This window comes from Crinia signifera, chromosome 6, assembly GCF_055691185.1.
Source record: "Crinia signifera chromosome 6, ASM5569118v1, whole genome shotgun sequence".
NCBI classification, from domain to species: Eukaryota; Metazoa; Chordata; class Amphibia; order Anura; family Myobatrachidae; genus Crinia; species Crinia signifera.
The window spans coordinates 134,170,069-134,186,666 of NC_139222.1; the positions used below are offsets into that span (position 1 = coordinate 134,170,069).

At 39.2% G+C, this 16,598-nt stretch overlaps 1 protein-coding gene and 1 pseudogene across 1 annotated transcript in view; both read right to left on the reverse strand.

Moving 5' to 3' along the window:
- Positions 1-8,411: 8,411 nt before the first annotated feature.
- Positions 8,412-16,598, reverse strand: part of LOC146007086 (keratin, type I cytoskeletal 19-like) — a 52,446-nt gene continuing 44,259 nt past the window's right edge. Inside the window, exons 7-8 of the mRNA XM_083145469.1 lie at positions 10,233-10,255; positions 8,412-9,173 (exon numbers count right to left, since the gene is read on the reverse strand). Of these exons, the coding sequence (XP_083001595.1) occupies positions 9,082-9,173; positions 10,233-10,255 (115 nt within the window). The 3' untranslated portion in view covers positions 8,412-9,081. The remainder of the gene's footprint in view (positions 9,174-10,232; positions 10,256-16,598) is intronic.
- Positions 13,059-13,276, reverse strand: LOC146012773 (U2 spliceosomal RNA; annotated as a pseudogene).

The following is a 16,598-nucleotide window of genomic DNA, read 5'->3' on the forward strand; positions in this document are numbered from 1 at the left end:
AAGTACAATATTATACAAGGCTGGTTCTATTTTCTAATTTTTCTCTTTCTTAAAATGTGCAATGGGAAATAATCCAAAACGCATTGCCATACAGATGTAGATGTGGCTCATTTTGACGGGGATTTGACATTAGTGGCATTGTAGTCACACCCACAACCCATTCAAGGTCAGGTTGTGAAGTAGCCGTGATAACCGTGGCTATGGCCCTTATTCAGATCTGATCGCAGTACAAATTTGTTTTCAAAATGGAAAAAAACACGTGCACTGCAGGTGGGACAGATTTAGGGCGAGATGTTTCAAATGGAAAATGCGGTAAAACCCTGGTTTTACCGCATTTTTCTATGTATCAAAAATGATACCCACCTTTGGGTGGCGATACCCTATAGAAGCCTATGTGCTTCTATTCGCCGCCCACCGACGCAAACCCGCCGCCTCGCCGACCCCCCCTCTGGCTTACCTTCCTGAAGGGTCCTCCTGGACCCCGGAAGGTAAGCCCTGCCTCCCCCTAGTGAAGCAGCCAGACATCCTTCCGGCTGCAGGGGGGAGGAGGAAGCGCAGGGGACAGCATGCATAGCTGTCCCCGGTGTGAGGGGAGAGCGTGGCGGCAGGGAGGTGACGGAGACCCCCCGCACACCAGTGTACAGGTATCGCGGGGGGCCTCCGTCACCGCACTGCGATGCCAGCCGCATATGTTAGTACATATGCGGCAGCATCGCGGCGAAGGGCGGCGATGTATTTTAATAAATCCTGCCCTTAACCTGTGCAGAGAGAGTTAAATTTGGGTGGGGTGTGTTAAAACTGAGGGGTAGATTTATTAAGCTCTGTGAAGTGATAAAGTGTCTGGTTTTTATCACCGGCCAATCAGCTTCTTCCTGTCATTTTTCAAACAAAGCCTGTAGCTTCGAAGTTAGGAGCTGATTGGCCAGTGATAAAAATCAGACACTTTATCACTTCACCAAGCTTATTAAATCTGCCCCTGAAATCTAAATTGCAGTGTAAAAATAATGCAGCCAGTATTTACCCTGCCCAGAAACAAAATAAGTCACACAAATCTAACTCTCTCTGTACATGTTACATCTGCCCCACCCGCAGTGCACATGGTTTTGCCCATTTTGAGAACAAATTTGTACTGCGATCAGATCTGAATAAGGGCCTATATCTGTAGCTCATCTACAACCTTCCCCTTGTGGAATGAAAATCTACATCCTTATGGTGCTGGTTAATGAAACTGTGTTATTGTAGTGATAGGCCCAACATGACCCACTTTCTATTCTCCCAAATACACTAACCAGCGGTTCCTTAAGTGTAGCATACAGATACACTTACGCTGGAAGCTGTACATGGCTAATTGTTAATCTTGCTGATGTCCTACAGGTTTATTAAGTTATTACATATGACGCAGAACATCTGCATGACCTTGCCATCAGAAACTGCATTGATATCTAACTTCAACTATTCCTGCATAGAAGTCTGTGGTGCCTCAATGAGTTGCTGATCCTCAACTGTTTCTACCTCCTGGTGTGGAGTGATGAGTTTCTAAGGTACAGTAAGTGCAGGAGAATTTGGCCCCTGTTATTATAAGCATCATTATGACGATTGGATTATTTGGAGCTCAATTGGTAGTCTTTATTTTTTTTTACTATTCTGCTTCAAATTTTCAGCCAATTATTATTATACATTATAGACAATATGGTTAAAAAATAATCTATAGTCAAGGAATATGCTGCGCTTTATAAGCAACTGTACATAAATTAATAAATATCGTCAGGCAGGTGGTATATTGTTACCTAAAGTCTTTTTTTTCCCAACTGATTTTACATCAGTTATGATCTCCAGATTGCAAATTAGATGAAAATCACTTAGGGTGGTATTCAATTGTTATATCGCGCCCAATCTCCCATCTAAAAGTTATGGGAGATCGTAAGGTGATATTCAATTGATCTATTTTTTGCACATATATCGTGCTTATTATGGTCAGGTTTATTAAGGCATTTGTGCATTTCAGCTCACCACCTCCAGGGACAGTGAGCTGAAATGGTGGTGAAAAACAACTGTATACCACCCATAATGTCTAACTTCCAGAAACACCCTTTAGGTAAGTAGTTTGCCAAATGGCAGGATAATATGATATTAGTGGTGAGTCCGGTCATATGACATTGTGCGTATACATATCGCTTGATGATGTCACTGGGTCCCCTGCGGTGCATGCAGTTGCTGTTTGAGCTGCATGCACAGACGGATGGGGGATATCATTAACAATGTGAGGGTCCGCGCATCGTTTACAATATTAAGTAAACATACTAGTCAAATTTTTAAATGATATTGCTAAAAAGGGCCTTTCTGAGCGATATCATGTATAAACTTGTCTAGTGAGCATGGGGCTTCGGACGTACATGATAATAGCACATACTTGTAATGCTATATAGATGTTCATGTGAACAGTCTACACAGTGATGCAGTTGGGGCAGTATATATTTATATAAAAAAAGATATGCTGCACATAAATGTATTTCCTGTATTTAAATTACCCTTTTTATGGCACTTAACTAGCACCCAATTATATATTGCTGTAAATAATCTTCTTAAGGTGTAATTCTGCCAATGCCAGGCTGGCAATAATCCAATAGCATTACACCCGAGGCAGATGACGCAGCCTGTGCATTTGATAAAATGATGTCATTTCTTTTTTCATTTACATTGATGTATGTTTTGGTTGTTGAAGGTGGAGTGAGTTCTACTGAGATCTGGTAGACATGCCAGAATCTGTGACATGCGGAGGTTGAAAATCCCATCCCACTCATATGTCTCGGAGAAATGTTCTTTGTTATACCTTTCAAACATATATTTATTAAACTAGATGCCAAGCTTCTGGTTGGGGCAATGCTTGCATAATCTGTCTGTTGCTAAAGTATAATCCTATTCTTTAAAATTAAAATATAGTATTAGTATCTATTATATTTAAAAACCTCAGTTGTCTATAAGGAAGTAGACTAGTGTCCCATGTTGTTGAGAAAAATATATTCCTTTTTAGCAAAGGGGTTCCCTTTAAAAGAATCTTAAAAGCCAATTAAAAACATAAATAAAAAGCATTGAAGACATTTTGCAGCATTAAATCTTGCTGATGGAAGAAGAATGCCCTCACATGTGCACTCCATTATTCCCTGTAGCATACTGTAAATTAGCCATGTTGCAACAAGCTACATATTTCTATTAAAGACATGCCACTTGCTTGTAGACTTATTTTGTTCCTAATGAATACGGTGTAGAGAGATCGGCACTGGTGGAGTGTGGACGTTAGAGGGAGTGCCGCCAGTAAGCCACGTCCTCCTCCACTGCGCTGTGGGCCACATCTATACAGAGCCAGCAAGCTTTGGCTCATGAGCCAGCACCATAGTTGAAATTGCTGCTAGACAAAGCAACAGGGTGGGAGAAGTGTGCTTTCCACTTTCCTACCTTCAGTGAAGGCCAGGGGAAGTAGCAGCAGCAACAGAGGCCCTTCCAGCCTAGAGGAGTAAGTCCCACTGGAGGCATTATCTCCCAACTGTCATGATTTTCTTAAATTATCCTGCCTAACACCTGTGTCCAGCAGTGTCCCACAGTATGGAGGGGGGGGGGGCAGTTGGGAGTCCCCTTTGTCAGCACTTTTCAGCCTAGTAGAGGCAAAACGGGGGGCATGGCTTCATGACCGTGAAATTCCATGAAACCACATACTCTTTCCCAAAGCCACGCCCTTTTTTTTAAATGTATGGTGTGGGGCCGCACAGGAGTCCCAACCAGGGACCTAAAAATTTTGGGTTGTGTGGTTTACAATACATAATAGACTTTTGGGGGGACAGCTGGTTTGCATACAGTATAGCTACAGTGGTATAGATCCATTTCACTCCAATATCTGTATCTAAAGTTCCTATGTTTCTATTCATAGCTCTGATGTCTGATACATCATAAATGATCAAATCACAATTATTTCCCTATAATAATTGTCACATCACAACAATGTGGTAGAATGGCTACTTTAATTCAGATTACAGAAAGCAAAACATAGTAGGTGACAAGGGGACATAGACAGACGTACAGTATATTAACATTCACATTTAAGTGCTTAGGTACAAAATTACTGAGAAAACTATAGTAGATCATAAATAAACATTCTAAGGAGACAAACAATATATATTTGTACTTTCCTAATTCTATAAAGGTCTTCATCAAATTCCATAATTAATATTAATCTACATGCATTTTAAATTCCTTTATTGATCATTTCTACATTCCAATATATCGTACCTGCAAGACTATAAATTACAAAAATAAGTACATTCCTAACCTTCTTAAACTCCATAGACCATCCAAAGTGTTGAGTTATCACTACATAAACTAAACGAAAACATCATTACCGGTATGTGTTTTGTATTAAAAATGAAAGTATAAAAAAAAACCTTAGATACAATACATTTGTTTTATAGTTTATTTTATTCATTTTTCTTCTAATTCTGCCCTTAATTTAATAAGTATACATTGTACAACCTACTATTGTGCTACCTTTTTTACTTCTGTCCATTAGGACTACTGTAATATAAGAGAGGGAATCTAAGTACAAAATACAGTAAACAATGTCAAAACAGTGCATGGCTTTTAACAGTTGTTAAAAGTTGTTTAACAACAATAATTTAAACATATAAAAATGTGTATTTGTGATAGTGTCAGATCTGGTCCTCAGGATGCATTAACACAGCCTAACTTAATTTCATCTATCCTTCTGTATAATTAAAGCTGTGTTGGAGTGTGTTAATTACTCTTTAAAAGTAATTTGAAAATCAAAAAAATAGGGCCTGTGCTACCACTAAGAAAACCTAATATGGCTGACTATGACAGTGTCTGGGGTATTCAATGTAAGGGGTACGGCTGTCGAGCAAGCTCAACAGCCGTGCCCCTGTCCCATTCTCGCTTTGCTCGACTTGAGCTCGGAGGTCGGGATTCAATGTCCCGGCCGCCGAGCGGCGAGAAAGGGGCGTGGACGCGAGCTGAGGACGGAAATAGGGAAATGGGAGCTCGCCTATTTCCGGCTTTTCTCGGCAGAACGAGCCCGACAGCTTGTGCTGTCGGGCTCGTTCTGCCGAGAACCCCTGTTCAATGCTGTCGGGGAAGAATAGGGCCCCACAGCCATCTCCCCCGTCGGGGGACAAACATTAAATCCCCCCCTTAATGGCAACCATACAACCCTCTCACTTTGGGTTAACATGTAGAAACAGCGGTCAGCAGTTTATTATCTGGACAAACCATTATCACTCTTTCTGGACTTACAAATTCTACCAGAATACCCCAACGGATAATATACCAATTAACATTACTTCATTTAAAGCCATATACTACGGAGATCTCTATGATACAATCTGTATTCCTATGATATCACATCAATTTTGCTCAATTTTTATTTTTATTCTTATGGTTTATTTAATTTTATATTTGTGATAGATGTACACTAATATGTATTATTAAATGTCTTTTTATTGAGAACCGTCTTGTCTATATTATTGGAACAGCCAGCACTGGCACATATTTCTATTTTATAAGTTTATTATCTGTGATGTCATTGGCTGCTGATTTTCTACATTGGAAATGGGCTGGAGGGTGTTGTCAGAAAAATTGCTGTCCACCTTTAAATCTGCCCAATAGTACAAAATCTAATCAATTTAACCATCGATGGTTGAAAAATAGGTCCTTAGCCCAGTTTACAATTGAGCTAAGCCACCATACAGTTCCTGCATGTATGTCAGCAGCATTAGTGTTTCTTTAGAACCAGATATGAAAAACCATGATGAGTGCTGAAGTATGTCTCACTGTGTTTTGTATCATTTACCTCAATTTAAAAAAGTTTACCTGTTCTCAAATTACTTTCTTATGTGGTAAAACACATCTGTGTGCCTTCATTATGTTCAAGAAAGAGCAATCTAACTATGACTCGTGTCAGTTGGTCTGCTTTAAATTATGAGGCCTTGCACTGCTACTTTACCCACTTTTAGTCGATGTTCAAAATAAACCATCACACCCAATAGTTAAATATCTAAGCCTTTCTGTAAAGAGGTAATAATAAATGCATTTGTATACTTCACGAGGGGGGAGTATGAGGGTGTTTGTACCATGACACTTGCCATTATGTGATAGAACCATTACAGCCTGATTAAATGTGTGGTTATTTTCACCAAACAGTGGGTCTCATCAGTCCAAAATGTTGTTTACATGTAAGTGCAATGACATTTAGCAAGTACAAAAAAATTACATGATTTAATGAAAACATCAATAAACTATAAATAAAAATAAAATAAACTGCCGGCAAAGTCAACTCTTCAAAGAAATCTAAACGTGTGAGTAATAGTTAAATAAAACCCTATGCACATATTGTATAATCTAATGCTCCATGCATATTACTTATGTCATGCCCTCTAGAGGCCTTCAACCATCTTAATAAATATATCTATTAAAATACCACTTTATCATTAAAATATAATAGTGTATATACTTAAATAGTGTGAGAACACCTATGATTTCTATAAATTATTTTCCCACCAGGATTTATTTTATTGAGTTTTGCCTTACCATTTTTTAATGCAATATTGGTTGGTGACATGTTTAAATCATGCAAAGTTAAGTTCCTGCGTTGATAAATGACACATACACTTATGTTGTCATATTGGTTTAATGTTTAATGCATACCTGGCCTTGGATATTGATATTTACTGATCACATAATGGTTGCACTGCTCTGAGTGATTGCATGCTGAGTTTGATTACTTGAATACTATAAGTATTTATATATATATATATATATATATATATATATATATATATATATATTTGTTTTACAGGGAGTTCAGTATAAAAGTTAATATTTGTCAAGAAATAAATCATATTATAATTCGTTAACCAAATAATAAATAAAGTTAAAAATGTAATCATTGAAAATACAAGGAGTGTTCAGTAAGTTTCTGGACATGCTGTGCTTAAGTAGATTCGGGCTATTACTAGGGTGGTGTGGAGTGGGTCCCTTGTATGGTGTATGGAGTAGACACAATCTTACTATGTGGTTGTGAACAGTAATATCTGAATAATGTTTGTGTATGATGTCAAGGCACAGAACCGTATATAAGCAGTACTGCACACTGAAGAAGTCAGTATTTTTAACTTCCTTCGCAAACTCATTATGGAGCTCAACAGAGGCCACAGGATAGCCATGATCTTCTATGACAAAAAAATGGAGTCCGCAAATCTATCATCTTGATACTCCATGAAACGCTTGGCCTGAGCAAGGTTTCTGCATGTTCAGTGCCCCATCAGCTGACTTGAGAGCAGAAGGAGGCTTGGGTGACTTAGTGATGCAACATACTGGCCAGTTTTAATGGTGGACTTTTAAACTCTGCCCTGAATAAATCCTGGATTTACAGTTTCAACCTGAGACCAAACAACAGTCGGCCTTGTAGACCCCAGTTTGAAGTCCATTGCCACACAAGTTTTGATGTGAGCACATTAGATGGTGGCTGTTTTTGTGACAACACTGTTTATGTAGCTAATGTACCACTCATACAGCAGCAAACCGTAACTAGGGGCTGGTACTGCAACCAATGTCTGCCACAAGTAGTGGAACCCATTTCCAGGCACCATCCAAGAACTTGGTCACCTGGCATTCAGTTCAGACTTGGCACCCGGCAACTTCTTTGTGTTTTTGCAAATCAAGCACTAGATGTGTTGGATTTGCTTTTATTAACCAGAAGCAGCAGTACAGCAGAGACCTTCATCCAGCTGCTTTGGACTGGTGCAGCTGTTTCGCCAAGTGGTTTGGGTGCATGCAACTTTACATAGACTCCTCTGGCAAATATTTATAAAAAATGTAATGTTCAATTTGTCTGAAAATATAATACTTTATGTGCATTTGTAAACTTTTTGCACACCCCTTGTAAAATAATGTTTGGATCTTATTAAAAAAGATAGTATAGTATTTGCAACAGTAGAAAAAGATCTTAAGTATGTAGTAGTTAAATTAATTATTATTAGTAGTAGTAGTAGTAGTCAGGAATTAATTTATATTATTATCATGTATTCATATAGCACCATATTCTACAGTGCTTTGTACAAAATGTTTTTTTTTTACTGTTGTTTTTATTTTAATTTTTTTACAAAGAAGATGCCAGTACATTAAGTTCTATAAGGTGAATTCTAGATAAATCATACTCAAAGGAAGATGGATGTTTTCACATAAGTGCCCTAGGGCCAGATGCACTAAGCTTCAAGAGTGTTAAAATGGAGATGGTGATAAACAGCCAGCCAATCAGCTCCTACCTGCCATGTCACAGACTGTGTTTGAAAAATGTCAGGCAGGAGCTGATTGGTTGGTTGTTTATCACTCTATATTTTATCACTTTTGAAGCTTAGTGCATCTGGTCCAAAATCTGTTACCAGTGCTTTCTTCTATACAAGATGGTGCCGGCACTCATCTAAAGTTACAAGTTAATACAAAATGTATAATAGCTTCTGTAATCTGAATAAATGTTCATTTGCTTATTATATTACTTTATGAAATGATTTCACTGATGTGTTCCAATTTGTGGAGCTACAGTAATTATAAGTATTAAAAATCATGCCAAAACATACACCTGAGTAAGCCACAAAAAAGTACTGGTGTCACCTATTCTCTTTAATACTTTACAAATATCTCCATCACTTTCCTACAGAATCTGAGGATTTTTCAAAGCAATGCTTCATAGGTTCTCAGCAGAATCACATTTTTTGGGAACATGCTATAATTTTCGGCCCTTACAGTGTACATATGGATGTTTGAGTGATTTCATATGATGGAATGGGTGGCACTGGTATCTCATACTTCCCTAAAAGTCTTCTTTGCTAGAGGTTTTACTATGTCTGTAATACAAAAACCCATCTACAAAGACTGACTGTTCTCTTCTTAATAAATATCATTTTAACATGATTGTAGACTAGTCCTGCTGTACAGTTATAAATATTGGCACATGTAAACAGTATAACAATCAAACATGACATTAAATTTGTTGCATCCACAATTTCAAATCTATGACTTTTACAGTTTCTGGTGTATTTCCGATATTTTAGAGTTTATCACTCTTCCATTAACCACATCTTGGACTATAGTCTTGACTTTACGGCTTGTATCTGAAAAAAAGAAACACACTAATTGTGAGAATTCAGTTTTAACAGTTGGATGCTTATTCCATGACAAATAATAGTTTTTTTGTCATTGATTGTGCATTCTATAAGACAAAGTTTTTATTTAATAATTTAAAGACCAGCCATATGTAGATATGTTGTATAAGGATGTGGCCTATTTACTTAGCAAGAATTATTGACACCGCTCGGCAGTCTCCCCACTATAAAGGTCAACCAATTCCTCCAAAAGAGGAAGGAAGTGCATTACCTCTCTTGTTCTGATGCATTAGTTATCTATGTACAGTAATTATGAGACTTGACATCTCCGTGCCATACAAAAATAGGCAAATAGCCATCGAGGGAAATATCTATTAGTATTCATTTCCATCTTTTCTCAATTCAAATTTGTAGGAAAACATTAATTAATGAATTTTGGCATGATATATTTGTTTGATAAGCATGACTATTGCATAAGCATGACAAGTTTGCATTTGTAATGTAGGAATTCCAAAAAACAATTAGGTTTAATATAAAGAAAATATAAGAATGCCAATTTAGACCTGGTACACACCAGAACGATCCTGATTGTTAGTAGATCGTTAGCAGATTGTGTGATGGTTGCACGATCTGTTGGAGCACACGATCTGCTAACAATCTGCTAACGATCTGCATCCAATCCGATCCCAATCCAATCTGAGTCTGTATCCAGTTGAATGGATCTTTTACAGATCCTACTTGCAGCAGGTAGGATCTGTAAAACGACCAAACGACAGCGGGGACACGCATCAGATTGGAATCGGATCAGAATTGGACCTAAACATGCCCAATCTACATACAATCTGCATCCAATCGGTCGGAATTGGATCCAGATTGATGGAATTGAGCCCTAATCATTCTGGTGTGTACCCCCCCCCCCCCCCTGTAGATCTGTAGATACACAGATACACAGATTTTGAATCACATATAAACGTTTGTCTCTTTTCATATTGCCACTTAGAAAACTACAGAAATGTCTAATAATATTATGTATAGGTAATTATATATTAAATAGATGTAAGATATTACCTGATGACTTAGTATACCCTTCACTGCAAGAAAAGATAAATATATATGTGAGAACAGATATTATGCGTAATATAGTAAAAAGTAATTTCAAGAGCTAGTAATATATATTTACATGTACATTTATAGGGTACAGTATATTGTACAGTTATAAACCCTTTAAGTCCAACATCTAGTCAGGCTTTACAGCCCTAGTGCTAGTAGCAGATCCAATGGCGAGCCACTTAAAATAAGAACATTAACATCGTTCAAGATTCAAACCATCTTACACATAATTGAAACCAGACTGTTTGAGTTGCAAAAAACTATTTGGACAGCAAAAGGTTAAAAGAAATTCAATAAGTAACATTTGCGTCCATGGGACTGATGCACAGTTATATGCAAGTCAATTTGCAGAGCATATAATGCATATTTTTGCTCTGCATATGTTTCAGAACTGAGCATATTGTATTCAACTGTGGGTAATGGAGGGTGAAATTTGTTAAGATGTGAAATACACTTCACAGGTCATGTTGCTATGGGCAACCAATCACATCCTTTCTACTATCTTCTAGAGGGCTCTAAATAAATAAGAAGTAGCTTCTGATTGGTTGTCCATAGCAACATGACCTGTGAAGTGTATTTCACATCTCAGTAAATTTCACCTGGAGTGTCATAGAAAAACTGAATGCATCTCCAGGTGTAACTGATGAGTTGTAAATAACTGGGTTTTAATGGGTTGTCCATGAATAAGATAAAAATCAGTGAAATTATGTCAATGGGATTGTAGGCATTGTAGAGATGTGCATGTGCATAAGCACGCTTCTTTTCAGATAGATATTTTGCATCTAACATAGTGCACACTAAGGCCCTGATTCAAAACCACCCGGAAGGGGCCAAATTCAGCCCCGTTCCGATGTTTGGGGTCTGCACATGTGCAAACCCATATTTGTAAATGTGCAGACCCCAGCAACTAACGGCTTCGGTGAGTTACACACTCGCCGGGCCATTCATTGCGGCAATGGTGGGCTTGGCGTCCCCATGAAAACACTGGTAGTCCCCATAGGAATGCAGGCAGGCCAATGCCTGCTGGGGGTGGGCGGCTGATGTCACAGGACATCAGCAGCTGCTACCTCTTTGATGGACACCGAGGAAATAAAAGTCAGTTTATTTCCGAAGTCAGGAGAAATCATTCAATGGTTGGCGACATCAAATGATCTCTCCTGATAGCGCACGCATGCAAGGTGATGTGTTAGTGAACACATCTCCTCGCATGGTACCAAGGGGAATTGTGGCAGCGGAGCCGGGCCTTGCTGCTTATTGAGCCAAGCTGAATCAGGGCCTAATAGTGGTGGCAGTTGTAAAACAAAAAGTACAGATAAGGACAGTCTGGTTGCAAAGTTGTGTGCAATTCAGCATTTGCATTACATCCAAATACACAAAGCTGGAACTCCATTCAGATTGACATCAGCTACAGTATGATTATTGCATAATATAAATTTATACTAAATTTTCAGTTTTATCCCATCTATTTTGCTACAAGCTGGAAGAGTCTAGACACAAAAAAGAAAAGCAATATACAGATAAATTATAATAATTGGTCTCAAAAATTGGGCCTTTGATTCTAAGTAATTGAATATACCAGGCTTGGCTAACCTGTGTTTCTCTCTGTTGTGAAACTAGACATCCCAGCATGCCTTGCCATAGTTTAGTATTCCTTAATAGCAAAATTGCAACAAGGCATGCTGGGATTTGTAGTTTTACAACAGGTGGAGAGCAACAGGTTGACTAGGCCTGTAATGAGTTTAAAAAAACTCAGGAGCCCGAGGTGTGCTCCCCACCACCAGTGCTGTGCCTAAACACGTGCAAAAAAGGCAGTGCGATCGAATGGGTCCGTCTCCTAAGAGACAGGGCCCCGTTTTTCCCCTAACCCCTCTCAACCATAAGGCCGAAGAGGGGAAAATAGGGAACGGTGGGTCCTCTTCGCCGAAGCTTAGAGAGACCCTCATTCCTCAACCCCCGAAAGGGTTAGGACGGTGGGTCCTCCGCACCCCATGGTTTGGAGAGACCCGCAGTGGACTTCCCTCCACCTTGCGGCTCGGGGTCGTCCTCGGGGGGACCGAAGCTCTCCCCAAAAGGCGAGAGCTTCGGCACATTGGGGAAATGGAAGGCCCGAAAGGGTCGACCACACTACCCAAAAAAACGTGACAAACTACAAAAAAACAAAGAACGTGAAAAGTGACAAACGTGAGAGGGGGAAGAGAAATAAATAATAAAGGACCCTAGCCAGAAGGCCAGGGTGGGGGTGTGAAAAATTGTCCTACCCCATCCAAAAGGACGAGGTAAGGACGTGAAGCGCATACCTAGAGGGAAAGTGCGCAGTGCTAGTGCTTACTAGTGCATGGTGATTTTGGGATCACCCGTGCATGTTCGGCACCCCCGAGTTTCCCCGGGGGCACAGTGCAGCCTCGGACTCCAAGCAGCCAGCCAGTCAGCGCCGACCAAGTGTTTCTCCGTCTCAACAGCAGGCACTTTCCAGCCCCTGGCATGGGAATGGGTACTCCACTGGGCTTTTCGAAAGACTCCCTTAGGGGCTGCACCCCCCTCGGAAGAGCAATCTACTCAGTCCCAGTGTTTCTCCGCTCCCAGGGTTAAGATACTAGGCTGAGCTTTTCGCTGTGCCCAGGCTGGATCCTTCCCAACCTGGACCAATCTACTCGGTCTCAGCTTTTCTCCGCTCCCTGGGAATGGATACTAGACTGAGCCTTTCGCTGTCTCATCCTTCGGGGGCTACGAACCCCGTCAAGAGAGTCAAACTACTAAGCCCAGTGTTTCTCCCCCCCTCTTACCAGTGGATTTACGGAAACAACACCTCCTACCAAAGGCAGAGGTGAAGGTACTCAGCCAAACTTTTCACCACTCCCAGGCAAAAAAGAGGGGTCCCACACCCTCCGCCCATCAGAGCAGCTACTCAGTTCAGCCTTTCTCTATTCTCTGCCAGAGGCCAGTCCATACCCACTGATAAGAACAGATACTACACTTGATCTTAGCCAAAAGGCCGAGAATATGCCATCAACCAGCCCACCAAAACTATCAACCTGAACGTGACACCGACTGTAGACAGGAGATTTGATTTTATATTCAACCTTATACTGTAGGTGATTTTATGTTCAATTCTGAAATGGATATCAAAATCGAGGACTAGATCACTAGTCAAAATTGACACAAATCAATTAGATTTTTTTATGTATTACAAAATTGAATGTTAGTAAATAAATTATTTGTACAGTAAAAAGAAGGTCATATTGATTTCAGTTAACCTTAAACTCTAATTAAAAAAATAAACATAAATATGCCCCCCTGTATCAATAGGATTATGGGTAGAGAATATATGATCATTACAGAGTTAGACCTCATTCTTTTACAGTTAACTTTTACATGAATGAAAAAAAATAGAAAGGCAATTTTCCTTTGGAACATATATATGTAATATAAGTGTCATTTACATAGTGACTGTCATGGTTTCCCTTATCTAACATCTTTTTTTCACACGTTTCTTGATTACTACAAAATATTAAACTGCAGGACCACATTTACTTATTAAGGGCAAGATGCACTAAGCTTCAAAAGTGATAAACAGCCAGTCAATCAGCTCCTATCTGCCATGTCACAGGCTGTGTTTGAAAAATGTCAGGCATGATCTGATTGGTTGGTTGTTTATCACTCTCCATTTTGTCACTTTTGAAGCTTAGTGCATCTGGCCCCATAACTGAACTGAGTGCCAGCATGGCTGTATACAGTGACATTAGTCCCACCAGTAAAATATACATAGTATGGTTCCCGCCTGCCTGAATGTGCAGAGAAGTACATGGGCGTCTATTGTGTGTTTTAGTAATCTTTATCCTGAAGAGGTGTTATGTTCCTGAGATGGGAGTGTGTGATCTTAAAAACAAAGACAATGATGACACTTAAGCTATTGCCTGAGGTCAGAGTCACTAATTATAAAAGAATTTTGTTGTCTATAGTATGCATTACAGAAACATTTTTTTTTTTTTTAACATTTAATGATGTTCTATTTTTCAGTGTAAATACCTTTCTCAAAAATAGCAAATCTGGGAAGGTGTTTGCCATCTGTTATACTAAAGCGTATGTGGACAGTGAAGGTGTTTTTGGCTAAGGAGCAATGTATACACAACAGAAATAGAAGACTCTTGGGGTATGCACCATCTAGCGCCCCACATCGCCAATTACCGCATTGTATAATCACATATGCCCTAACATATGCAATTATTAAGGCAAAGGACAGCTTTTGTGATAAGAGCTGTCCTTTTTGAAGCAGCTCCGGTGCTGGAGCTTTTTCTGGTGTTACTCTATAACAGCCATTAATGTTTTTTTTTACGGCATTTACTCTTTAGTGCATCTCTCCCTCTATAGGCTAAAAACAGCTGAATGAATAGTGACTATTTGGGTTTTTACCATTTTGAAAGCTATATTTTGTGTGACAAACTGACCCACTTTTAAATTAAATGCAACATTTTCATGACAAACGCTTGCTGAGTAAGTGTAAAATGTCAATTTTAACCCCTTCATGACAGAGCCAGTTTGTGCCTTCATGACAGAGCCCTTTTTTTCAAATCTGACATGTCTCACTTAAGTGGGGATAACTTTTTTTTGCTTTTACTTATCCCAGTGATTTTGAGATTGTTTTCTCGTGACACATTGTACTTCAAGTTAGTGGTAAATTTTGGTCGATACAGTCTGTGTTTTTTTGTGAAAAATACCAAAATATCGTGAAAAAATTGAAAATTTAGCAATATGCAAAATGTCACATTTTCTGCTTGTGAGACAAATAATCATACCACTCAAAATAGTTAATAACTAACAAAGACCATATGTCTACTTTATGATGCAATCATTATTTCAACCTCCTTTTCATTTTTTTGGACACTAGGAGGCTTAAAATATGACTAGCAAATTTTCAAATTTTCAAGAAAATTTCAAACACTGATTTTTTTAGGGACCAGTTCAGTTCTGATGTGACTTTGAGGGACTTGTATGTGAGACACCCCCATAAATGATGCCATTTCAAAAACTGCACCCCTCACAGTATTCAAAACAGCATTTTGGAAGTTTGTTAACCCTTTAGGTGTTTCACAGGAATTAAAACAAAGTGTAGGTGAAATTTCAAAATTTCTTTTTTTTTGCAGAGTTTCAATTTTAATACATTTTTCTAACGAATACAGTAGATTTTACTAGAGAAATGTGACTAAAAATTGATTCCCCCAATTCTTTTGTTTTCAAAAATATCCTATATGTGGCCCTAGTGTGCACGTTGACCAAACCACAGGCTTCATAATAGAAGGAGCACCTACTTGATTTTGGAGCCTCCTTTTTATGAGATTTTTTTTTAGGTACCATGTAGGTTTCTAGGCACCATAAGTGCTAAAAGTTAGGAACCTCCCCCACAAATCACCCCATTTTGCAATCTACACCCCTCAGGGAATTCATCTAGGGGTATAGTGTACATTTCAAACCCCCAGGGGTTTCACCAATTTTGGTACAACTGGGATGTGAAAATGGAAAATTACATTTTTTTACACAAACATGCAGTTCTGGCTCAAAATTTTTCATTTTCACAAGGAATGAAGGAGACAAAGCACCCCAAAATCTGTGTCCCAATTTCTCCCGAGTACGGCAATGCCTCACATGTGACCAAAAAATACCAGTTGGGCGCATGGCAGGACTCAGAAGGGAAGGAGTGATTTTTGGATTTGGCAGCACAGATTTTGGTGGAATGAATGGTGGGTGCCATGTTGCATTAGCAAGACTCCCAAAGCACCAATACAGTGGAACCTCCCCACAAGTCACCCCATTTTGCAAAGTACACCCCTCAGGGAATTCATCTAGGGGTATAGTGTACATTTCAAACCCCCAGGGGTTTCACCAATTTTGATACAACTGTGCAGTGAAAATGAAAAATTAAATTTTTTTACACAAAAATGCAGTTCTGGCTCAAAATTTTTCATTTTCACAAGGAATGAAGGAGACAAAGCACCCCAAAATCTGTGCCCCAATTTCTCCCGAGTACGGCAATGCCTCACATGTGACCAAAAAATACCAGTTGGGTGCATGGCAGGACTCAGAAGGGAAGGAGTGATTTTTGGATTTGGCAGCACAGATTTTGGTGGAATGAATGGTGGGTGCCATGTTGCATTAGCAAGACTCCCAAAGCACCAATACAGTGGAACCCCCCCACAAGTCACCCCATTTTGCAAAGTACACCCCTCAGGGAATTCATCTAGGGGTATAGTGTACATTTCAAACCCCCAGGGGTTTCACCAATTTTGGTACAACTGGGCTGTGAAAATGAAAAATTACATTTTTTTACAC